General features: G+C 42.0%; 2 protein-coding genes across 2 annotated transcripts; one reads left to right on the top strand and one right to left on the bottom strand.

Annotated features, from left to right (window-relative positions):
- Positions 1-942: 942 nt before the first annotated feature.
- inafm2 (InaF motif containing 2) lies at positions 943-3,302 on the bottom strand. Its single transcript, XM_022750672.1, has one exon. It carries the CDS (start codon positions 2,884-2,886, stop codon positions 2,194-2,196), a length of 693 nt encoding a protein of 230 aa, XP_022606393.1. The 5' UTR covers positions 2,887-3,302; the 3' UTR covers positions 943-2,193.
- A 3,469-nt stretch (positions 3,303-6,771) lies between these two features.
- On the top strand, positions 6,772-25,177 carry plcb2 (phospholipase C beta 2). The gene is given in 32 exon segments (XM_022751060.1): positions 6,772-6,855; positions 7,157-7,234; positions 7,881-7,949; positions 8,849-8,989; positions 9,430-9,509; positions 9,607-9,660; positions 9,765-9,840; positions 10,082-10,182; positions 10,688-10,848; positions 10,948-11,094; positions 11,251-11,408; positions 12,927-13,009; positions 13,178-13,262; positions 13,753-13,993; positions 14,096-14,178; positions 14,257-14,353; positions 14,500-14,584; positions 14,761-14,885; positions 15,190-15,341; positions 15,948-16,112; positions 16,217-16,316; positions 16,511-16,615; positions 16,839-16,903; positions 17,059-17,149; positions 17,254-17,769; positions 17,921-18,143; positions 18,725-18,866; positions 20,465-20,529; positions 21,187-21,246; positions 21,492-21,549; positions 23,400-23,504; positions 25,007-25,177. Coding segments are annotated over 32 exon segments (3,966 nt in total).
- The last annotated feature ends 720 nt before the right edge of the window (positions 25,178-25,897 follow it).

The raw sequence follows: 25,897 nt of genomic DNA, 5'->3' as shown, positions 1-25,897 counted from the left end.
GACTGCCACCATATAAAGATAACTGTAGAATGAAAAGGCCAGCAGCAATGACAACTAGCTTTTATATTTTTTTTTTCAACGATTTGATGAACGTCATGTATTTTATAGTCTGTCCTGTTTATAGATAGCATGTGATCTATTGCCTGACTGGGGCTACACAGCAAATGAATCTCGTATTGAACTTTTATGTAACATATGAGTGATTTCAGCTCAGATAATGTAATCATCCACCTGGGTGACTGAGTTCAGTGGTCCAAAGGTCAGATGCTGTGTCCTGACTCCGACGCAGTTTCCAGCAATAACTGTCAGTACTGATGAACTCCTTCATCAATAGGTCGGTCATTACTCCTGCCATATATCACCAGAAGCCATAAGAGGCACTGAGAACACATCTGTCAAGGCTATACACAGAGGCCACTGCAGCATCGACAGGCCTGTCTCTGCGTTGTGTACACTCTGTGTTACAGTTCTCCGGTACACATGGTTTGTGTTGTTATAATGGGAAATGCTTGTCTTCCCTGATGAATGGACTTCCTGTTTAGCTCACCAGAAGCATACCTTGGCTTTGGTTCTAAAAATCTGTCACATTAACACAAGAGTGCATGTCATCACTGTTTTAAATCACAGTGCAACGTCACTTAAGCCACTGGATGCTCAGCAGAAATCAAGTGGTTCCTTTCTATTCAGTGTGATAGTGAATGATGCTTGTCACTGCCAGCACGGAAACCAAACCTTTTGAGCAAAGCAGTTCCTTTTCAGAACGAGCACTGGATCAAAAATAGCACCAAGCCGCATTGTGTAATGTGTTCCTCTCTGTTTTGTACAGCGCAACAACACAGCTCTCAAATCGATACACCTCCCTCACATGCTGTTGAGAGAGCGCATGGGGTGGTTGGTCTTATTTCCACTTCATAGTTCACCACATGTGACTGTGTGAAGTGGTTTTCAGTGAGAGCTGCAGCGAGTGAACTGTGGCAGACTCAGAGATGAATGCTTCTCTTTCTATGAGGAGCAGCAGACAGTCCCTCTGATCACACACTGGACAGTTCACTCAGGTAATTAAAGGGCCCCCCTCCCTAACAAAATTTGATTAAATGTTGACATCACAAGACTGCTCTTTGTACTTGCACTGTCATTATAATTTCAGTTGAACCTACTTCCTCATATCAGCTAATAAAAGTGGGATTTGCATGTTGCACTGCTACACCCTGAAGACAGCCACTGTTCATTTAAATCCATCTTCTCATTTTTGAAACAAAATGTTAGCTGTTAGGGAAAACCTAACATTTATTTGAATATGTATTTTCCATTCTGGCTCTGAGTAAATAAAATATCATTAACATACAGGGTAATTCGTGATTTACATAGATCTGTTATGGATGTATAAAACCATAGAAATGAATCATTTTCTAAGGATGTTTATTTGTACCTTGTGATATAGTTATACCTATTATACATACTGTACCTTTAATAAAAATCATCTAATTACACTAAAAGTTCATCAAGGCCAAAAAGATGTATGCCTGCCCTATATGTACATAACCAAATACACAATACATTTACATGGTTATATGCACATACCTGAGCATAACTCAATAATGCGGGTTCTTCTACTCGGAATCCAGGTTTGATCCATGAAAAGAAAAGTACAGCCTATGTTAAAATGCAATAATGCAGTATTGATTTTGACCAGCTGATGAATGGCAGTGATGTTAAGCGCTGTATGCCCGTGAGACATATTAATGTCCTACAAAACCAAAAGCATCTCTGGAGCCTTTGTCCTATTCATTTAACAAAAATATCTATACCAGTCTTGTACACACGTACAGGCAGGTTAGTGGCCACGGAAGCTGTCCGAGGTAAAGTAGACACACACTGATTTTAAGGCATACAGATGGCCTAAGACGGAAAAAAACGCATAGTTAGTGTTGAGGGGGGAAACAGTGTTCACAGAAGAAGCGGGGTCTCCTCTTTATTCAGCCATAAGAGCCAGGTATCAGGTAACGTGCAGTTCAGCATCCACATTGGGGATCTGCAGAATGAGTTTAAAGAAGAAGACCCGTGTGTTATCCGACCTGCGGCACTGAGTCTGCAAAACACTCCTTGTTGGGTCAGTTTGTGTGTGTGTGTGTGTGTGTGTGTATGAGGGGCCAGGGGGTGTGTGGTGGTGGTGGTAGAGGGAGTCAGGCCCGATCAGTCTCCTCTCGTCGGAGGGACAGTTGCAGAATCTGCAGCAGGCGCCTGTTCGGGGTCGCGTTGGTCTGTCGCCCCTACGCCCCGACCGCGCGTCTGCCTCTCCTCCTCGTCCTCGTTGAAAGCAGCGCCAGACTCCCTGGTGCTCGACTGGGTGTAATGGCTTTGAGACGCGCGCGTCTCTCTACCCAAAGTGCCCGATCTCTCCGCGCCTGTGTGACCGTGGGATGATGCGTAGAGTCCTTCCTCCTGCTGCGAGTGCGCAACGTCTGCTCCGGCACCGCGCGGGGAAACGGCCACACTCTCGGCTATGCCATCCCACTGAAACGCTTGACTGTGTGGGGTTGTGCCCTGCGTGCTGTGGTTGAGAGATAGCAGCCCTGTCTGTGTAGAGTTCCACTCTGAGGCATTGTTGCTTGTGGTAATATCAGTTGAGATGTTTGCGGTGGGGGTGACCTCTTCAGGCACCCCCGGCTTCCCCGCAGAAGAGGATGCACTAGTTGGTTTCCAGATCAGGCTGTAGTAAATTGCCAGGATAATGGCTGCTAAGGACACGGACAATACATATGCAAAAACAGTGGCTAGTCTCACCCACTTCTTGTTAGTCTTAGCAGCCATCTTTGCCTTTTTGTCCCCCGTGTAAGTGGCAGGTTTGCCCCTCTCCATATTGGGCATGAAGTCCCGCTCTCTCATATTGCCCCTATTTTTTCCTCGATGCTCCACCACCCCCTCCGTCTTGAAGGCTTCTTGTTATCCACAGTCCAAGAGAAGACAGGAAGCTGAGGGCTGAGCAGAAGGATGCTGGGCCACCTTGAACCGTCCGCGCCGCAGGAGTCTTTTGCAGCTAAATTGGTTCCTTGTGATTCATTTGATCTCAAAAGCGCTGCGCCTAACATTCGGCACCCAGTGCAGCATTGCGTTTCATAACGGACATCAAGCATCCACAGGCTGATTGAGCGTTTCACCATCCGTCAGCGGCGGGACAAACGTCTACCTTATACGACATCTCCGTGGAACGGCTTGGCTGTAACGGGCCTCACGGCGAATCCGCAGTATGCGATTTGATGTCATTTATTAAAACGATTAAGTGAGATCATACGGTACACAGCTGTCTGTCTTATCCAGCGAATGAAGTGGCTGGCTCAGCTAAAAATACAGGAGAGGGGGCGGGCGGTGGCTCTTAAAGAAGCAGCAGCTGTGCATGAGCCCTTGAAGAACCCCCCCCCCCACACACACACATAAGCACACACATCGCCTTCACATCAGGACTCTTGTGCCGCACATGGAGAATGAACACTTGCCCAAGTGACGCGGGAAAGTGTTTACCATTACAGTCTGCGCACCCAAGTGGGAAGCGTGTGTGTTGGATACGTGCAATGAGCCAATAAAGCGGCAATTCATGGGTTTTCGCGGGTGTTATGAATTATGCTAATGCTTATCCAGACTAATTTATCCCAGCCAACAGCATACACCCCACGTATTTGTTTCGTTTTCGGATCTGTTTTTGATCTCATCCTACCTGTTGGCTGGTCCACTTTACAGCGCTGTCATTTCAGCACAATGGACAGCGCCCGGGATTTCTCATTGCGCATGTCCTTTGGGAGGCTGCCGAGGTGAAGCAGGTGGAGGAGGAGAGCAGCAGCATTTGACTAGTGATGAGTCAAATTTAAAAGTGGTTAAACCATGACCTCCTGTTAGCGATAAACATAACTCACACAGCTACAGCGGCAAGAAAACTTATGTGAGCCCTGCATTGATCTGGTCATCAAATGTGACCCGATCTTCACCTCAGTCACAAGTGTAGACAAACGCAGTGTCCCTGAGCTGACATCACCTGAACGATTATAATCTTTTGTATCTTGATTGAACACATCCATTAAACATTCACAGAGCAGGTGGAAAAAGTAAGTGAACGCTTGGATTTAATAACTGGTCAAACCTCCTTTGGCAGCAATAACCTCCAACAAGCTCCTCCAGTTGCTGCTGATGAGACCTGCTCAATGTTCAGGAGGAATTCTGAACAGGGCTTTTCTTCTTTATAGAGCTGCTTCGGCTCCGACATTATTCTCAGGATGTCTGGTGTGAGCAGCTCTCTTCAGGTCATTCACAGCATCTCTATTGGATTAAGGTCTGGGTCTCTCTGACAGGTGGATTGTCTTTGTTTGAAGTAGCTTTACTTTGATGTTTAACGTCATTGTCCTGCTGCATCACTCAACTTCTCCTGACCTTCAGCAGGTGGACAGACAGACTGACATTATCCTGGAAGATACCTCGATAAACTTGTGAATTTATTTTCCCCCTCGATGATGTCGAGCTGTCCGGGCCCAGAGGCAGCAAAGCCTCAGATCCTGGTGCTCCCTCCCTCCACCCTGCTTCACCTTTAGGATGATGTTTTCATGGTGGTATCCAGTGGTCTTTTTACACCATACTATGCACCATGCACCATGAATTGTGTGTGGCACAGTCATGAACAGAGATGTTAACCAGCTCCAATGATTTCTTTAGGCTGGTTCATTTTTACCCCAGTGAACATTCATTCATCTTAGCTGGGTGCCCACTTCTAGGGAGAGAAGTCACAGAACTAAATTGTCTCCATTTATAGACAGATGGTCTGACTGTGGACTGATGAATATCTCAACTCTCTAAGGTGACTTTGTAACTCTTTCAACTTTATGCAAAACAACAGTTCTTGATCGTGATTCTTCTTGCGAGGTGTGGTTCACATCAGCAGATGCTTGAATTGTAAACTCAAAATGTTTAAGTGTCCTTCATAAGTCAAAGTAGCTCCAACCCCACCTTGTTTCATTGATTGAACTCCAGGTTTGACAACTCCTGACTCCAGTTAGTATCAGTTCGTGTCATTAGCAAAGGGTTCGCATACTTTTTCTAACCAACACTTTGAATATTTGAGTGTTTTCAATTTGGACAAGAACAACACAATGATTTGTGCGTCATCAGTTAAAAAAGATTGTGTTTGTTCATAATAGTAACTTGGATGAAGGTCTGACCAGATAATTAGGGTTGTAATAGGGGTTTGCTTACTTTTTCTTGCCACTGTATTAATCAACACAAAACGAACAAAAATAATACAATTACTCAAAAGCACAAATGTAGATTTCTCCTTCATACATGTACCTAAAGAATATTGGCTCACATCAGCTTGACTCTAATCAGTATACATTATATGTAGATGTTAAATATTCATGGAATATACACTGGATCATGTTTCCAGCATCCAAAGTTCTTAAATAAGTAAAATAACATTACACGGGACTGTGTAGGAACATCCCTACAAAGCGGATCATTGTACCTGGTTGTCGCACAACAAATCCTTTCAACACTGCAGCCAATCCTGCTGCCGCAAATATGACTCTTATCTAACTGTAAATGATGTCTACATGTGTAGAGGAGACAAACATATACCTATATGGTGGTGATATATGTTTTAGACCTTTTTAATAAAAAAAAAAAAAGTTATGATAAAGATCATCAGCATCTTAACTAAACAGAGCCTGTGGTGTTTCACCAGATGTCACTCCTGTGGTTCCTGGCTGGCTGAGCATTTGCATTAGATATTGCATGCTCTGAAGATTTATTTGAATGATATCCAAATGACAGAGAGTCTTTTGTTGAAAGAGCAGTTGGTGTAAATAAAGGACTCTTCATTATGACCACGGACAGATATCTGTGGCAGCATTTGATAAAATAATAAGCTGATAACTAAATAAATTCCAGGTGATTTGCTGTTCATAAACAACAGTACTATCCGTGGAGCGGAGCCATTTATTTACACTGAACAAGGAAACGATCAAATAGAGTAAATACACCCTCACAATGACAATTTATGAGAAAAGTCACCTGTTAAAGGGCCAGTTCACCCGAACTACAAATAAAACATCTTCTCAGCTACATCTAGCAGCGTCTTGTTATTAACATACTTCTGGTTGTATTTGTGAAATTATGCTTAATAAAATTGAGTTGATGGGAATTTTGTTTTAGTTCAGAACTGAAAAACCACAAGAAAAAAATTAAACAGTAACACGTCTATCTAGAAACAGTCTCTCTATAACTCTGCACAGTGTCAACACTTTTTATGTGGACTACAAAGGGCTGCCACTAGAAAGCAGTTCAGATGTAAAACCTGTTTGTAGTGATGTCTGTGGACTGATAAAGATGCTGTTTTTGGAACAGATTTAAATGTTTTCTTTAAGCACCACAAACAGACAATATTTCACCTCCATTTAGAATTAAAGCTGTTACCTGTCTGGATATGAGGTGAGTATGTTTTCTTTTTGTAATCTGTATGAACTAACCCTTTGATATCAATCTTTTCTCTTACGCTGTCTCCGGCTCTACAGGCAGTTTGACAGCAGCACATCCACCTTTAGTCATGTTACATGTTTGTTTTTTTTTTTCATCTTAATTTGCAATGCATATTTCTCGTGGTGCATCCTGTGTACAGTCAGAGTCTACTCAAGAGATAGTAGGCGGTTATGACCATGGTGGAAGTCCACACAGTGCATATATTCCAGCCGTACCTTTAAACTGCAACAAAGGCCAGAGGGCTAGAAGGACAAGATGAATAAGAAAAGATACTTTCTGGAACCTCCAGAGGTCAAAGACTACCTGGTCAAAGGCGACAGATTTACCAAGTGGTCAGAGGTGAGTGGATATTTCAAGTAAATCAGAACTGGTGAGTATCAACAGTCATGTCATGTTATTTTCATTTCAACAGAGTTGTCATTGCCTGATGAGCAATAGGAAGTTTCGTTTAATTCTAACTGTTCAACTTTAACACAGATGTTCAGTACTTTAATTGTTTCTAAGGAAAATCAATGTAGTCCTCTAGTTTAAATGACATCATTTAACATCAGCACAACAGCATCAAGCAGCTCTTTTCCAGAGGTTGAAACTCAGTAAATGTCCAAAATGTGTGGACACCAATTCCCTTGTCTCCATCAAGGACTCCACAAAGACCGTTCCTGTCACCATGAAGATGGATCCGAAAGGTTTTTATGTCTACTGGATCAACCAAAGCAAGGTAATCAATATTAAAAGTCTATAAAAGAAAAATGTCAGGCAGTGTGGACTCCAATTCAGCGGGTGATAGAGATGAAATGGCTTTTCATGCATCAGACAAACAACAATCTGACCGATTAAAACATACACCAGTGAGGAGTGGTCATGTTTCAATGATTAGCAACCACAATGTGTGTAATGTGCTGTGATTAGGATCTGTTAAAAGCTGTGGGATAGCTCAGAGCTGCATTGCACCTTCCGATCCCATCATCTTGTGGAGATTATTGATCGGTGCTGATGTGGGCTCACCATCCTGCTGCAGCTGAACTGTGATGCACTCGATGGAGAAAGAGCTATTTCTCTTTGTTGCTCCATTTCTCTTTCTCTTTCTCTCTGTCACTGAGGCCCCCTCTGGTTTTCACATCACAAAACCAGTGAAGCCAACACTAAATGTCAGCCGCTACTGGCACACTGTCGTTGACTATTAAGTGTTCGTGTGCATTTTAAATGGAAAAGCATCACCACACTTTCCTGCATGATGGGTCAGTCCTCACACAAACAAAGTAAATCCCATAGCTTTTGCACTTTGCCAAAGGAGGACTTGTATCTCAATCCATATTTGGACAGGCGCCTGCATGTTGAAATGATTCTCTGCTTCTTGTTTCTAGGAAACAACGTTCCTGGATGTTGCCACCATCAGAGATACCCGAATAGGAAAACATGCAAAACTTCCCAAAGTGAGTACAGTATTGGTATTTATTGTAATAACGTGTAATCTGATTTAATAATCAAGTCAAGCTGGTGTGTTCGTTGTGTAAGAATCTCTGCAGGCATGCAAATACAGTGTCAAGCCTTTAGTTTGCCCATTAGTATGAGAGGCATGTTTGCATTGCAAAAAAATGGCAATGGACACAAGCGCTCAGGCTACCTTACCTACCCCTGCTGCAGAAACAAACAGATGCTCACATAGACAAACATAAACACACACTGAGTCATGATCTGAGATTTCTGTGAGCGAGCTTGTGTGTGTGTTTTGATTTTTTTAGTCAATAGCTGAAAGCCCTCGCTGGCCTCCACAGAGAGTTGGAGTATGTAACCATCGTCATCCCTCACTGAGAGGAAATCTGAAATCTGCTTCCCTTAGGGAGAGCCCAGAGCAGTGCGTCGTCCCAGTTAGGGTGCTGTTGGAGGCACATCCTCCTCTCGGGCCCCTGAGGAGTTTTGGGAAAGTGGTTTCACTGCTGATGTCAGCTCTGCACTTCTGGAAGTAGCAGATAGAAGGGATTGATTGTAGAATATCATATATAGGAGAGCGGTGCCTAAAATGCTGGTCTTACTTCTGTGTGTGTGTGTTTGTGTGTGCACACAAGTCTGTGTGGATATGCATATGTTTGCATGTCCTGGTCAGCACATTTGCCTGTGTTGAACAAACTCCCAGGTGTCCAATCAGTGTAGAGAACAAGTGTTTCAGATGTGATTTTTAAGTAAACCAAGGATGAAAATTATATATAAATACATATATATATAAATTTAATAGCTAATTGACAGAGAAACACTGATATCTACTTTGTTATGAAACACATTGCGGGGGTATTTTTGCATAATTTCATTCTCTTCGTTTCTTTGCTCTGAACAGCACCCCAAAGTTCGCAACGTGTTCAACCTGGACTTTCCAGACAGCAACCATCTCGCCAAAACCCTGACCATAGTCTCAGGCATGGACACAGTGAATCTGACTTACTACAACTTCTTTGCCTCAAAGGAGAAAGTGACACAGGTAATAAACCACTGTATACACTGAGTCTGTGTGTTACTGGCTCTCTGTCCTTCCTCTAGCTGTTTACAATCCTTCCCTTCTGTCACTGATCCCCTCTGATTGTTCTCACACAGCCACCGGTCATTAGCCAGTATACAATGAAGCTTTGATTCCCCCTCCATTACAGCGCACCCTCTCTCCCTTTTAGTCTTTATTAGACTTTATGACTCCAATACCCGGATTTAATCAACTGTAATGAAACCACAATTGTGTTTTGTTCAAACGCAACATGCACCACTCTCATTTCCTGAGGTGCTATTATGTTAATGCCCTCTAGTGGTAAGTTTGTGTCAATTTAAAAGCCTTTATAATCCTTTCAGAGCTAATAACAGATCAAGCACAATTCATGTTGACACTGAGTGTAACATTGCTTTTTGTTTTTGTCATGAAATGCACATCAGAACTGGGCAAATGACATTCTTGCAATTGCCTACAACGCTGCAAGAAACAATGCATGCAGACAAGTCTTCCTGGATAAAATGTAAGTGAACATCACATCAGTCGGTCACTTGAGCTTGTAGATGCTGAGTGAACACCGCACCACTTCATTTCATCATGTGTAACTCTGTAAATCTTAGGTACGTCCGCATCTCTCTTCACACCAACAAGGACGGCAAGATCCCGGTGAAAAAGTAGGTTAGAGTGCAGCCTTCTGAAGGTGTAGGATGACGAGCAGTGGTTAGTTTGTATGGATTTCCATATTTCCCACTCAATCTTTCACTGTGTCTTCTCTCAGTATTTACAAGATGTTCCCTGCGGATAAGAAGAGGGTGGAAAGTGCCTTAGCATCAGCGCACCTCCCTAAAGGAAAGGTTAGAAACTACACCTTTGTCCAGAGGAAATGCACTTCCTGTCACCTCTTCCTTTAATGTGCTGGTGTTTGCTGTGACCTTTGACTGTGACCCCGGACTTCCCATTGAAATATCTTACTATAATGTAACAGTCCAATTGCGTGATTATTGTGAAATAAGACCACATTTTTGCGATAGTAAATAATTTTTGATAATCTTTGGAAGAATCATCTGATGTTGATATCATGTGTTCACATTTCAGCATGACACCATGAAGCCTGATGTGTTCACTGAGGCTGCCTTCAAGGCCTTTCTGACGCATCTCTGCCCACGGCCAGAGATCTACGAGATCTTCACTTCTTAGTGAGTCGACCTCTTTTACTTCACTGATTATCATCTGATACGACTGAATAATCCTCAATTTATCATTTTATATCCTTTATTGTATATCATGTTATTAATTCAGATACACACCTATAGTTTGGCTATTTTACATATAGTTTATTCTTATAATTATTTTCTATCTTGCATTTACCTTTTTGAGACCTTTTCTACCCCCCCCCAAAAAAAAACAAAATATATATTTTTTTATGACTATTTTCTATCATCATTATGTAGCTCTAAACTTACTCATCTGGCATTCAAATATTCAAAAATTCTTAATACGTATTCTAATTTGGTAGCACAAAGCCACAAACGCCCGGTGTAAATTACATTATACAGGCCTTATGCTTGGCCAGTTTGAGCCTCCAACTCATGCATTAGCTACCTGGCACAGGCTCAGGTGGGGGGCAGCGGTGTGTGATCGGCATGAGAAACGCCATGTGCAAGCGCTGATGTAACTGTCACGTCTTACTGCGCTCTTCAGCTCCACAAAACCCACCATGACAAAGGAGAATTTCACCAAGTTTCTCAACGAGAAACAGAGGGACTCCCGGCTCAACGAGGAGCTTTTTCCACGTCTGCGGCAGGACCAGATCAAAGCTCTGATCGACAAATATGAACCCTGTTCTAACAATACCAACAGAGGTTAGAATCATCAATGACAAGTTTGTTATATGGAGGACTGGCAATTCACACAGCTTCATAATTATATTTTTGGTTTAAATGCTTCTTGTTCATCTTCAGGCCTGATCTCTCCAGAAGGTCTTCTGTTCTACCTGATGGGGTCGGAGACATCGGTTGTGGTGCAGGACAGGCTGGCTAAGTGTCAGGAAATGACCCAACCCATACCCCACTACTTCATCAAGTCCTCCCACAACACATACCTGACAGGTCACATGCACCAGTTTGATTATAGCTCATAAATCCATGTACCTTATTCCTAAGAGATACTGCACAGTCTATTTGTACGTTGACATGCAACTGTAAGGATCGTTTTTGGGGCATGTTGGGAGATTTTTCTGAGACTTCCTGTCTGTCGCCCTGCAGCTGGTCAGTTCTCCGGTGTGTCCTCTCCGGAGATGTACCGTCAGTGTCTGCTGTCCGGCTGCCGGTGTCTGGAGCTGGACTGCTGGAAGGGCAAACCTCCAGATGAAGAGCCCATCATTACCCATGGCTTCACCATGACAACGGAGATCCTCTTCAAGGTGTTTAGTTTGCATCACTTTCATACATTACCTAATGATTTCTGAACCCTTCCTGATGTTGCACACTGTAAACAAATACAAATACATTGTTCAGACATGAACAGACAATGCAGTCTGAGCACACACAAACAACATGATACTGGAATAGAATTTTTGCTGAAATATTGTTTCAGTAATATTTGTGTTATTTTACTTCATGATCAAGCCTGGGACCATGCTCAGCTTGGCAGTAGACAAACTGAAGTTAGGGACTGCCTTAAAAGTGCATGCCAAAAGGCCAAGTTCTTTTCAGATTTTTGATAATAACTCTCTCACTTTTTTCACTTGAAATTAACTTTATTTTCACCTCCTCTCATTGCACAGTCAAAAACTCTATATCTAACCCTTAACCTGTTGTATTTCCACTATTCATTTCCTATCTGGAAGATACAACACAAGTTACCATTTATAATCAATTTCTACTGAAGATTAGCTTCATGTGAAATATACAATAACATTTATAACATATTATTTTAACTGTGAAATGAATATACTGAAAAGAAATTACTAGTGTTCTGTTTTCACCATTAATTTCCCATCTGTTCCATTAACAGTGGTCAAACTTATTCTTTTATGTTTTAGTGCAGAGGCTTGATTACACTTTAGTATCTGATTGATTTTGGTACATGTTAAAATCATATGCTATGATTGTTATTGCATATTTCTGGGACAGCTAAACTTAAATATATACTTATGAGGAGTATAAATAGCAGTAGAAAACAACTCAACCCAGAGAATTAAGCTGATTCATAACAATTCTCGGTTGAAGTTCTTCCCACTTCCACAGAATACTTGCGTGCTCTTGTTTATCACACATCTTGGGCCATTTTCTGTGAGCGCAGTTTGCATTGTCTCAATATGACATCGTCTTGTATACACTCAGAGTGCCACAATGTATCATGGGTACATGATAAGCCTATATATTCTCTGCTTACCTTTCATTCACATCCATGTGCACATTAAAGAGCAAAAGAGTGTGAAGGCTGAAAAGGACACAGTAACACACAAACACACACATACACACCCTGGGCAGGCAAGCATCCCCGTCATCCTCTTCATCCTCTCGCACTCAACACTTCCATTTAAGGGCAGCCAGAGCACCACTGTCCCAGGGGCCCGGACGCAACACCTCACTTCAGTTTACTGTCAGCCTCTGGATGTGATAGGTTTGGAGCTGCCTTCAGGTCCTCTGCATAGAAGCAATAGTTCTGCAGTTGTCTCCCTTCATCTTTTGGGAGAAAAGTCATGATTGGTTCCGTCTGTCTGCCACACATCCTTTCTATGATTTTATTCTCTTTGTACCCATCTTTTTTCTCCTGGTTGCTGTTGTGTCATCTGCTTGTTTGTGATTTCTGCAGCTTTAACCTTTTTTTAAAAAATCTAATTCATATAAAAGTCTTGTTGAATGAATCCTTTAAAAAAAAAAAAACAACAACAAAAAAAACTAAAACCAACATCTCTTTTTGTGATGTGTGACAGGATGTGATTGAGGCCATAGCTGAGAGCGCCTTCAAGACCTCACAGTACCCTGTTATCCTCTCGTTCGAGAACCACGTCGACTCGTAAGAGCTTTTCCATGAACTCATGCCATGTAATGCTATTAGCACAATGTAATAAGGTAATAATGGTCTGATGCCATTATACCAAATGGTGTATTGATGGAAAATATTAAGGATGTCATTCTGGCAGTAACAGTGTAAAGTAACAGATGCGTCTCTGCTTTGTTACAGGGTGAAACAGCAGGAGAAGATGGCCAACTACTGCAAAACCATATTTGGTGATGCCCTGCTAACAGAGCCGCTGGACAAATACCCTGTGAGTGCACTGCTGCAACACAGCTCACTGTCAAAATAATAGAGTTAGATAAAGTTTGTATATGGGGATTTGTTAAACAGAACACTTTGTCTGATAAATCAGATAAAGCATTATCATGTTATGCTGTGTGACTCAGCTGAAGTCTGCAGAGTAACCGCATTAACATGAAGGAATGACAAAGTTCAACTTTCATGTTTGTCCTCTTTCTTACCTCTGCTAGACATGATCCTATTGGCTCACATACTCCAGCCAGCCACTATATATCTGATAGTCATTTGTAACAGCTAACGTGTATTCACCTCCACTCAGCTGTGTGTGTGTTTGTACACTGCCATGCAAACATGAGTGTTGATGGATATTCCTACTTAATTCAAATGAGCGTATTTCTAATAAAAAAGAAATAATGTGGACATTCTTTTGTGTCCTCAGTGGTAGCAACAGCCATGACCACATACTTTTCTTTCTTCTTCTCTTTGTGTCTGAAATCCAGCTGAAGCCAGGCCAGCAGATCCCCAGCCCATCTGAGCTCATGGGCAAGATCCTCATCAAGAACAAGAAGGGCAGCCACGAAAAACCAGCCCAGACTAAGAAAACCACCTCAGCAGCCACCACCGACCAGACCACAACCACTACCACAACCACTACCACAACCACAGCTGCACCCACCCAGGTCACAAACAGCACTCCTCAGGATCCCGCAAACGCAGCACCCAGCACCCAGGAGAACCAAGGTGGACGAGAAAGACACTGAGCCGAATCAGATTACAGATTAGAAATAGGCCTGTGTAGTTATTTTTAGAGTTTACTGACATTTTGTTTATATATTTAACCAGAGGGCGACGCAGCTGTGGAGGAGAACGAGGAGCAAGAAGACGCAGAGGAACAGGATGAGGAGAAAATGAAGACATCAGATGAGGTAGTAGGATGAGATATGTCATCTGCGTCCGGCTAGAACAGTTCAAACTTCAGTTGACTTCCTGTCAATCCCCCACAGGGCACAGCTGGACAAGAAGTGACAGCGTACGAGGCAATGTCATCCCTGGTCAACTACATCCAGCCCAGCAAATTCATCTCTTTTGACAATGCCAGAAGTATGTCTTTGCCACATAAATTTAACCCAAACTCAGACAAATAGGTTTAACAACATACACTTAAAAAAAAAAAAAAAATCACAAGTAAACAAATCAAAGTTGGAGCGAGTTATGAAGTTCCTGATTCCTATTTTCTTCCTTCACAGAGAAAAACAAGAGTTACGTCATCTCATCTTTTGTGGAGACCAAAGGGGAGGCAATGATTTCCAAGACTGCTGTTGAATTTGTGGAGTATCCTTTAAGAGTGCTGCAGACTGTTAAGCTCCCAAAAAAAAACAACCAAAACCAAAACAAACTATGTTCAAATGAGAACATAGATATGTGGCTTTATTTTGTCATAAGAATATATTGGCTCACATACAAAATACAGAGATGTAACATTGTGCTTCTTTAACCATCTTTCTCAGATACAATAAGAGGCAGATGAGCAGGATTTACCCCAAAGGAACAAGGATGGACTCATCCAATTACAGCCCACAGCCTTTCTGGAATGCAGGCTGCCAGATGGTGGCGCTCAACTACCAGACCATGGGTAGAAATGGACACTCAATGCATTCACGCATGATAACCACCCAAAATGTCATAAATGTGTTGCAGGGCATGAAAGCATGTAAGCATTTGCAGTTCTTGTTTAATCACTTATTGATTCTGACGTACTTAAAATGCATTTGCTCTGTTCTAAGACCTGAGCTTCTGCTTTTCACCACAGCGGGTCAGTGTTGCACCTCTTTGAGCTGCACAGACCTCTGCTGTCCTGTGCGTCCCAAATGCTCACTGCTCCTCCTTGTGCCGGAGAGAAGGGGGGCATGAATTGGCTGCTTTGTGTCTATTTCCAGATTTCCCCATGCAGCTGAACATGGCTCTGTTTGAGTTCAACGGCAGAACGGGTTACCTCCTCAAGCACGATGTCCTGCGCCGCAGCGACAAGAAGTTTGACCCTTTCTGTGACAGGATTGACACGGTTGTGGCAAGCACGCTGACCATAAAGGCAGGTTCACGGCCTTGTCATTATCATGCCCCTCTGACTTTAACCACCCATGCAGTGTGTTTGGCGTAGGCCTGCCAGGTTCTGTGGAATAGAAATACAAGAAGGCAACAATTCAAGGTGTAAATAATGACTTTAAATCTGCAGTTAAAATTGTTTATACATTAAAGCTGCATCATTTATTGCATTGTAGGGAAACGGATGAACCAACTGTGCTATATGTGTAGAGCTGACAGCTGTTTTTGCTCCTCTAAACTGAGCAATAAAATTACCCTCAATAGCCTTGGGAAGTCTGTGTTTGTTTGTGTGTGTGTGTGTGCGTGTGTGTGTGTGTGTGTGTGTGTGTGTGTGTGTGTGTGTGTGTGTATGTGTGTGCAGCCATGTTCACTTGGTTTTCTCTCTAGTTTCAATTCAGAGTCTGTGATAATACAAGCTTCCTGCTGCGACTGATAAATAGTTCCTGGTATTCAGCAGACTCCGCATGAGTGAAAACCCTGAGCTCTATTTATATCCACTGTGTCCTGAACATGGATCCACACAACAGGACACATCCATAACCTCAACCAGCTCGCACATGTATGTCATCAAATCTTATTCATCTCTCTCTAGATCTATTCGGGTCAGTTTCTGTCTGACAAGAGCGTGAAAACAGGGGTGGAGGTGGAGGTGATCGGGCTGCCGGGAGACCCCAAAAAGAAATATCGCACCAAGTGGTCCAGCACGCCCAACGCCATTAACCCTGTGTGGAATGAGGAGCCTTTTGTTTTTGAGAAGGTGCTCTAAACATGCTCTGATATGAGGGTGAATGTGTTTGTGACAGCTCGGCCATTACAACCTGCTGTGCTGCTGTTGGTCTTAATATATTTGTTGTTGAATAGATCCTGCTCCCAGAAATGGCCTCTCTAAGAATCGTAGTCCATGAGGAGAACGGTAAATTCTTGGCACACAGGATCATCCCACTTGATGCCATCCAATCAGGTCAGTGAAAAAAAAAGCAAAAAAAAAAAAAAAAAAAACACTTTACGTCATGTTTCATCTAATCTACATAATTTAAAGCTTCACTGAGTCATCCAAGGCCTCGGAGTGTTTGCTAACTTCTTTTAGCCAGCCACTGGATCAGGGGAGCTGCTGCCTTGTTTTTCATTCACAGTGGTTTGTTTTATGCCCTGCAGGCTTCCATCACATCTGCCTGCGCAGTGAGAGCAACTTGCCGCTCACTTTGCCCGCTCTCTTTGTCTACATCGAGGTCAAGGACTACATCCCTGCTGCCTTTGCAGGTGCTTGGCTCTTCACTTTTTCTCTTTTTGTGAAAGAATAGAAAAAAAACAACCTCTGCTGTAATTGAATTCATGCTGTCAGAGTGATAGTCAGGGACAAGATCCTGGCTAGATTTAAAAAGGATGTCCGGAAGCATACAGCTTTTTTTTTTTTTCAGTTTGGTAAATTTTAAATGGCAAATTATTGCCTTACTGCACACTGATGTATTTGATTCTCCCTCAGATTTCACAGATGCCTTATTTAACCCAACAAAGGGCACAGAGAAGACAACAAAGACCCCAAAGGAGGTAATGAAAAGCTGCTCAGCCATAATCCACCAAAATTGACATATCACTAATGTCCTCAGTTCCCCTATAAAACCTTAACAGCACTAATGAAATTCTTGGAAGACGACCAGGCCTGTTAGATTGTGATGTTCCCGTCCTTTTTTGTGCCCACGCAGTCGTCAGCTGACTACATTTCCCCCTACGAGTTGCCTCTTGCGGCCGAAACCCCCACAGACAAAGCTAAGGAAAGTGAAGCCTCCGTCGTGGGTAAGAAAGCTTGTGAAGGGGACACAGTTCAGAGTTCAGCTTTAGTATGACCCTCTTGAAACAGGTCTCTGTATTTGATCACTGAACATTTCTGCTTCCCTTAGAAAAGGCTGCATCTGAACCGACACCGCCTGTTGATGCCACTGACCAATCGTCCCAGTCTGCTCCAGAAACAAGTGCAGAAGAAGCTAAAGAAGAGGCAGTGAACAAAACAGATACTCCACAGCCTGCAGCAGAGCCTCCTCAAACTCCTGACACAGCTGCTGCTGCTGCTGCTGAAGATCCAGCACCAGATGCAGGAACATCTGACCCCCTTCCTGAAGTCACTCCTTCCCCTGAGGAGGAAGCTGCCCCTGAAAAAGAAGCGTCCCCGGAGGCTGCCTCTGAAAAAGAAGCGCCCTCAGAGCCAGAGGCAGCTCCCGAAACCAAAGATGAACCGGTAAATGACTCCAGCACTGACCCTGAGCCTGCTTCAGATGATAAAGCAGGCACAGAGGAGGCTTCAGGAGAGCCTGCTGCTGCTGCTGCTGCTGCTGCTGTGGTCGTGCCCTGTCCGGCGAGCGCATTGCCAGAGTCTGCAGGATTGAATGACTCATCTGAGCTGCCGGCGTGCAGTGAAGGTAACAGTGAAATGCTTCATGTGCTGTGCTCATCACAGTGTCTCTACTGTCAATACACTTTAGGAAAAAGGTAAAACACAGGCCAATTTAGAGGTGTTTTTGTGTTGAACGGATTTATTATGAATGCACAACTGCTGCCAACACAAGCCAGAGGATTCTCACAACAAACCCCTGTGTGTTTATGCTGCAGAGCCTTCGACTGTGACTACTGAGGAACTGACACAGCACAAGAACTATCTGAAGGTCATCAAGCGTCAGGAGAAAGAGATGAAAGAAACCGAAAAGAAGTATCAGAAAAAAGGAGAGGACCTGATTCAGAAATGCTCTGACTCCTTTAAGGCCATGATGAAGAAAACCTCTCTAAAGAAAAAAGAGTGAGAGGGGATTTTTTTTCTCCTATTTGTTGTCATTTTGTGTTTTATTATTAGTTTCAAGCTGAAATATGGACGGGGAAAAACATGCCTGACAAAAGCGGCTTGGATAGTGTTGATTGAGGAGCGCTGTCACGTTATCATTTCAGAGCAAGGGGACCCATCTGTCCAATTGTTTACGTTTAGTCATTCACCAAAAACTGCTGTGTTTCCTTTAAAGCAGCAGTGAATTCTACAGCGTATTAATATTGACTCACTAATGAAGTTGTTGTTGTTTTGGTCAGTGTTATTAATGAGATTATATTTGGAAGCACGGAGAATATTCCTCAGCTAATGTGTTTTTCTGTCTGAAGCAGAATATTAGAGGATGAAGAGAACACCTAAATGAATATGGATATTAGTCTTCCACACAAAGCTCTCAGGATGAAACGTATTATTCAAGGCCGCAGGAGCATCACTCTATAGGATTTCCAGTAACTGCATGGTTGTACCATTATTTCTCTACTTGGAGGGGTAGTGGCTGTTAGTCCATAATTCTATTCCCCTTGCATATGTCCTATTGTGTCATATTTTGTGCCCTGCAGGGGCGGGGGAGGCACTTCAGACTCCAGCGTGAAGACGGAGCAGGTGAAGGAGCAGAAAGAGAAAATGCAGGTCGAGCTGCAAGCTCTGTGGACGGAGCAGAACGATCAGCTGAAGAAGAAGAAAGAACAGTTTGCTACAGAGGTTTGTAAAATATAGATTAATTTTCAAAGTCCACTCAGAGAAAAGTTTTGTCCCCCATTCAAAATAATAATAAAAAAAAGTCATCACTATTTGGAAGTACCTCAGGATATTTCCTCAAACCCTGTGCCTTAAAGCTGCTCTAATATCAATATTTTCACAATAACAATTGATCACATCAGTACATGTGAAAGCAGTCACTGGCAGTTACAAACCCGCAGAGAATTATCACCCACTTTTAGTTCCTCTCAACTCTACAAGGTGTTTTAAAGCCTTTCAGCTCATTGTTTTGGTTTTTCTTGCCTGTATATTTGCTGCTCTGGCTCAGTCTCACCGCTCTCATCAGCACCAGACAGCAGACCGGTCAAGTTAGCGAATAGCTGGTGAACACAGTGGAGCATTTATCAGCTAAAGAGTTGGTGGAGATGAAAACAGAGCTAAAAGGAGAGTGAATATTGGACTTACATTTCATGTTTCGTACAAGTTAAGTCACAACAACACAAGAAATCTTTCTTTATGATGTGATAATATGTCACCAGCTTGTTCTGCTGCTCCCAAGTGTTGCTCTCAACGTCCTCTCCTTAACAAAGGCCAATATTGTGCTTTTTACTTCACTAAACTATTTGACTCCGGTAGTACCATCAACATATATTATCATTTGAAAAAATATGATGGATTATTGTAGGTTAAATCAACCCAATAATATATAAAGCAATTAAAATCAGTTCCACTATTATGAGCTTTGACATAAAACTGTAGCTGATCAACTAATAGATCACTGATAGTAATCCAGTGGCAATAATATAACAGTCTCACAGGGGCTATTATGTATAATAATTAGTCTTATTTTTTATACTTAAGTACATTTTGCAGATGAAACTGAAACTTTGAACGCAGGGTTTTTACTTGTAATTGTCATAATTGAATGGTCCTTTAGTCATTTGGCGTCTTGAACAGAAATAGTTCATCTGTGTAGCAAAAGAGCTATTTTCTCAAGTTATTTCTCAAATGCATTTTCAATCTTTTTTTCTTTTTTTTTTTCCTTATCAAAAAGTCAAGATCTGCTCCTTGTCCCAACTTGGTTCTTTTCTTGTGCTCTCCTCATGCTCTGCCCCTGGCTGTCTTTATTATATCTAATGATTCACCCCTAAAATAGGATTCATCTCCATTGTTCAGGATGCATTCACATCTCTCATGGAGCACCTGATTTTACCTCTCTGTGCTGTGTGTCGGGGATTAGAGGCAAGCAGCCAGCGCTGTAGACGCTCTATTGATTATGCATCAGACCTAGGTGCTCGGGGCTGCTCTTAGCATAAGCTCTGAATCTGCATGAGACTGAGGGGTCAATCAGGTAATTTTTCAAAGGTTGCCACCTCAGTAAAGTGTGGACCGTACTGTAGAAGTGCTGTGGAGTGAGGTGACAGTTAGCATCTTACTCACAGGTCTTAAACCTAAAACCAGAGGGGCCGAACTTTTGTTTGGCTTGAAGAAGAAAGACTTTAATCAATCACACGGCAGGGACACTGTTAGAGTGACTCACATCTCATTATCTGTCTTTATCTTGACTGTGATTGTGTCACTTCCTTCTTCTGTTGTGACAGAGACTGGCCAAACTGTTGGAGCTGGCCACAGAGAGACACACCAGTGAAGTGAAGACCCTGGAGAGGTGTGATCACACGTACAACACATTTGGGACATGCTGTACACACTGAGAGGGCTTTGCTGTGTCTGTCCAATCTGTGCCTTGAGATTTTAGTGACACTTTCCATGTGTGTGTGTGTGTGTGTGTGTGTGTGTGTGTGTGTGTGTGTGTGTGTGTGTGTGTGTGTGTGTGTGTGTCATCTGAGGTGAAAAATTTGACATTTTGCAAAGAGAATACCTCAGACAGTGAATGATTCTCCTCAATGTCCGGGTCCTCCAATGTCCTTGACTAGCTTATGGGGTGTGTGTGTGTGTGTGTGTGTGTGTGTGTGTGTGTGTGTGTGTGTGTGTGTGTGTGTGTGTGTGTGTGTGTGTGTGTGTTATCCCAAGTCCCCAGCTGGCGGATGGTTATCTCAGGACAACCATTATCCAACAGGTGTTTAAACAGCAGCAGGGGAGCCAAGGCAGCCCTGGACATCTACCTGTCCACACAAACACCATGATATTGCATTTAAGCCTTTCTATCACTGTAAAGAAAAGGTCACATCGGACACACACAGCCCTGCAGCTCTTGTTTCAAGGAAGAGGCTTGTTTATAGGACAACTTTTCATTTTTACATTTCAAATCAAGTCCTTACTTTCTGTCTTTGTCCTCTCTTTCTGTTTCTGTCTTATTTTGCAGTGAAGCCAAAGATAAAATGAAGAAAACGCTCTCAAAATCTTCATCATCAAAGAAAGCAAAGTGAGTTCTTAGCATGACCTTGCCTTCACTTACTGTATGTGTTTCCATTCACTGCCATTCCTCCGACTGAATTACAGCTTGATGTCCAAGATGAAAAGAGATGTGAGAAGACAAATGATGAGCAGCAGCTCAGCCTTTTACTTATCTGCCACATGGCACTGCACATTTAGCCGGGTTTGTTTTGATGAATTTTTAACACCATGTACAAGAGGTCTAATTGAAAATGATTAATTATCTTCTCTTAGGCTTAAAAAGGCCATGAGCACCGAGATGTTGGATGAGAACAGTCAGTCCGATGGTGCAGTAAGTATAAACGTCTTTTATCAAACTTGTTGAAAGCAGTTTTGTGCATGTATGTGTACAATTAAAGGAATACATTTCTTTTACGTGAAATGTGCTTATTTGCTTTCTTTTCGAGAGTCAGATCAGAGGATCGATACCACTCCCACGTCTTAATGGGAAGCTACAGCCAGCAGCAGGTTAGCTTAGCTTAGCATAAAGACTGGAAATGGGGGGAAAGGACTCGCCTGGCTCTGTCTGGTAATACGATCTGTCAACAAACACCTCTAAAAGTTAGTTAATTAAGATATTAATTGTTCTTAATTTCATCTTAAAGGGGTTTGTGACAATAAGTAAAAACTCATCGCGCTTTGCTTGGAAACAGTCATAAAACAGTAACTTGTGGACTCATATTTTTACACTTTGATTTTTGTATGGATTACAAATCAAGGACAAATCAAATCAAATCAAGTCAGAAAGCTGACAATGAGATACAATAAAATATTTAAAAAAGAAAAAAAATGAATAATAGAAGAACAGAATAGAAATACAATAAAATAGAATAATAAAAGAATAGGTAAAATACAATAAAATACAATACAATGGCAGTAGCTTCATATTTACTGAACAGACAACATAGTGAGAGCCATCTTCAAATCCAAATCTAACTCTTGGCAAGACTGCATTCTTGCAGTCTTGCCAAGAGTTAGATTTGAAGATCACTCCCACCATCATGTCTGTTCAGTGAATATGAAGCTACTGTCAGCATATTTCCCAAAATGTCTCCAAGCTAAGGTAACTGGCTGCTAGCTGTAGCAACATGTTTAACGTACAGCTGTGAGAGTGGTACCAGACTTCTCATTTGGCTCTCAGTAAGAAAGTGAACAAGCTCACTACCTTGAACATGTTCATGTGAAGTATTACTGTCAAAGCTGACACCTAACATCTACTGGTCTGTTCAACACCTATTGTATTTAACAGTGTAACTATGGTTACAGAGAGGCAGCAAGTCTCTAAAGATTTGAAGAAAAAAAAAATCACCTTAGGCATGTAACAGTACTTTCCTTTCATACATCTGCACACATGTTCACATATAATACAGTCACGTGTTGCTAACAGATACACACGCACACACACACACACACACACACGCACACACACACACATTGTTGAACTGTAAGCACACGTGAGAATGCACACCCATTCACTCACAAAACACCCACATACGCCAACACACAGAGACACCTTTTACCCACTGAGTAAAGTGCAGCAGGCCCTGACCATAGGCCAGGCTTGTGCGTTACTCAGAAGCTGTTTACAGGGAGCGGGCTAATCCATGCGTGGTCGATGACTCACTGAGCTCTGCTCCTGTTCCTCTGTTGGCTCATCAAGATTCAGACCCGTCGTATCTGGGTTAAAGACCCGGCTATTTCACTCTGCTCCTCTCCGGTTGGCTCTGTTTGGATAGCAGAAAAAACAAAAACAAAAACCCAGACCCCCCCCCCTTTACAAATTAGGGTTGTGTTGCAGTTCACTTTGATCTACTTAATCAACATTCACCAATTAATTACCACAACTATTTATAAAACAATCACTTGTTTGATCAGCACAGCCTCAGTACTGGATGGCCAGCTGAAATAAGGGCTGTGTAACCAAACTGGACAAATCCAACCTGTTGTGACTTAACTGTATTGATTCTCTCTCTCCGGTTGCTTCCCGTGGGTGCATTCCTCTCTAGATATGCACACACATATGCGCTCACAGGGAGAAACATGAGCGGCTGAAGTGCTTATAGACATGCAAACAGTCTTTATCCCCCACTTGATACCATATGCACACAGACTTAAACCACAGATCAATATGTTTTTCGGTAGTGACACGTTGTATTGTTACAGTCCTCAGATCACAGCCCGCAGCAAGAGGCTCTGAAGAAGAAACAGGCTGCTACACTGGAAGAAATCAAGACCCTGACTAATCAGGTACACACTCTTGTCACTTACAGCTCATTTTGAACAAAAAACAGGAACTCAATTTATTGTGTGTTCAAAGGGGGAAGTAAAAGTTCATTTTCCACATTCTTAGGGAAATGTGTCAGATTTACCGATAAGCAAGTTTCAGCACCGCAGACTCTGATGGTTCCTTGACAATCAGAAAGTGCTACCTCATGAGCAGCATGTGTTTGCCATCTGGAGCTATCCTACAGCATCTAAATTCAGTCCCTGGTTCCTCATGTCAAAAAGCAGATTTAAGGCACTTTTTCCACCAAAAGTTGCAGCAACTTTAATTTTCCAAGGACCAATGTCCAGGAACTTTTCCCAGGGGTAGAAGTTCCTCCAGCACGTGGTTATTTGCGTTCCCACAGAAGGGAATTTTTTGGTTGTTAAAACTATCTTCCCGGATTTTGATTTAGACTGTCGTTCCTCACCCATACGCAAATGTAATACATACAGCTATTGAATTTCCATATATGAAATAATAAAATAAAAACATGTATGTAAAAAGGATTTATAAAACCTATTAGAAACTGGAAAACATTCATATATTGACATATGTTTAACCCATATAGATATGCATGTATGCTTATATTGTAGACATATGTAAATATATATCCATCCCAAAGCCTGTCAATATCTATTGATATTATGTACAGTTGGGTTCAAAAGTCTGAGACCACTTTCCCAGAATTGGAGAATAGACATTAAAATTAATAACCTCTCTAATGGTGGGTGTTCCCTCATAAAGTGACTGTGTAAATAGGTTTTGTTGCCACAGTATGATTAAAATGTAAATTCTTCTGCACACATACATGTGTATATGCATCTAAAATGCAAACTATGCCAACAACAAATCCCTGTTTTTCAAATACATTGGCCATGTGTCCGTTCAGTGATTGTACACGGTGCTGCAGTGTGACACATCCAGTTCAGGCAATTGAGAAAGTACAAACCAAGCTCCCACCGCTGTATATGATGTCAGCGCACTTTTTAATGACAGTGCTTTGCTTTGAATTAGTGAAACCCTGGCAGTTGGTATTGAGAAAGGAGGTGTTAGATGGTTGACGCTTGAACACCAGATGGATGGGGTGTTTTTATGTCTCACCATAGTATTAGCTTACAAATACAGTTTTTGATACTGCGAGAAGCAGTGGGAGGAATTCAAGTGAGGCTTTAAAAAACAAAGCAACAAATGAGGATAATTTATTTGCTTTAAACAGTAGAGCTAAACAATGCAATATGTATTTAACATCATTGACTTAGTATTGAACAACTTTCCTTAATGCAGGCACATTGCATGTTACATGTTATAATATATTCTGAAATCTAGAATCAATCCGTGCCACTTATCTTTATTCTTCCTCTTGTCAGTACAGAAATTCCTTTCTCTAAAGATTATGATTAGCATCTGGCGGATAAAAAATAAGCTTTAAAGCTTTAAAAAAGCTTTTAACCTCTGACTGACTTTTGGCCTCATGTGTATGCAGCTCAATCAGGAGGCCCTGAAGGAGCATGAACAGAAACTGAGGTCTCTGCCAGCGGAGGTGAGGGATGCAGTTAATGTCTGTGTGGGGGCTCACTTTCCTGAACTGGTTGACCAGGCTGGAGACAAGAAGGTGGAGGGAGGCAGCTTCTATGGAGATGTCTTTCTTGGTTAAGCTTGCCTTTTGATCCCTGAGCCCTCAGTGTCACCTTGTCTTAACTTTTTAAAAACTTTTTCTCACTTTTACATTTATTTTTCAACCTGTTACATAATCTATGGTCTAACTTTAGTTTATTCAATTAGGGAGCTGTGTGTGACATTTCAGTTTAGATTTCGGTGCTATTCGTAAAGAAAGTATTTTTTAGGGACTTTTAAACCATAATAAGGTTTTCATGGGTGTCAGGTAGACCAAAAGTTAGATTATTTGGAAATGATTTTAATTTTCTTTTTGACTCTTTATTTTAGTTGCTTTTCATTAGTAAGAAAAAAGAAAAAAAGAAAAAAAAAACAAAACACCCTCAACTGGGCTATTCAGGGACAAATATCTTCCAGATGAAAAGCCTCACAGTCTCCTTTCTGTTCTCTTAATGAGTTTAAAAATGGGAATAAATGAAGCACGAAAAATGTAGCGGCAAAAACAGGTTATCAGTCTGCCGGCTGAATCAAGACAATGACTCTGTCTGTAACACTTGAGCACAGCTTGATTTTACTTCTGTGATACTCCTTGAAGCCACAGCAAAACTGAGCATTAGGTGTGTTCAAGCCACACAGCAAGTTTTACAGAATGAAGTAAAGGTACATTTACACTGTCACAACAACAATCAAGATAAGGCCATAAAAAACTAGAATTACCACTTCACAGTTGTATACCTCCACCAACTAGTCAAGTTGCAGT

Source organism: Seriola dumerili, unplaced genomic scaffold, assembly GCF_002260705.1.
Source record: "Seriola dumerili isolate Sdu_G_001 unplaced genomic scaffold, Sdu_1.0 BDQW01000149.1, whole genome shotgun sequence".
Classification (NCBI taxonomy): domain Eukaryota; kingdom Metazoa; phylum Chordata; class Actinopteri; order Carangiformes; family Carangidae; genus Seriola; species Seriola dumerili.
Note: the sequence above shows the minus strand (reverse complement) of the source record. Positions and strands in the feature narration are given on the sequence as shown.

Coding starts and splice junctions, on each gene's coding strand:
- inafm2 (XM_022750672.1), bottom strand. CDS start 2,886: ATGAGAGAGCGGGACTTCATGCCCAATATGGAGAGGGGCAAACCTGCC.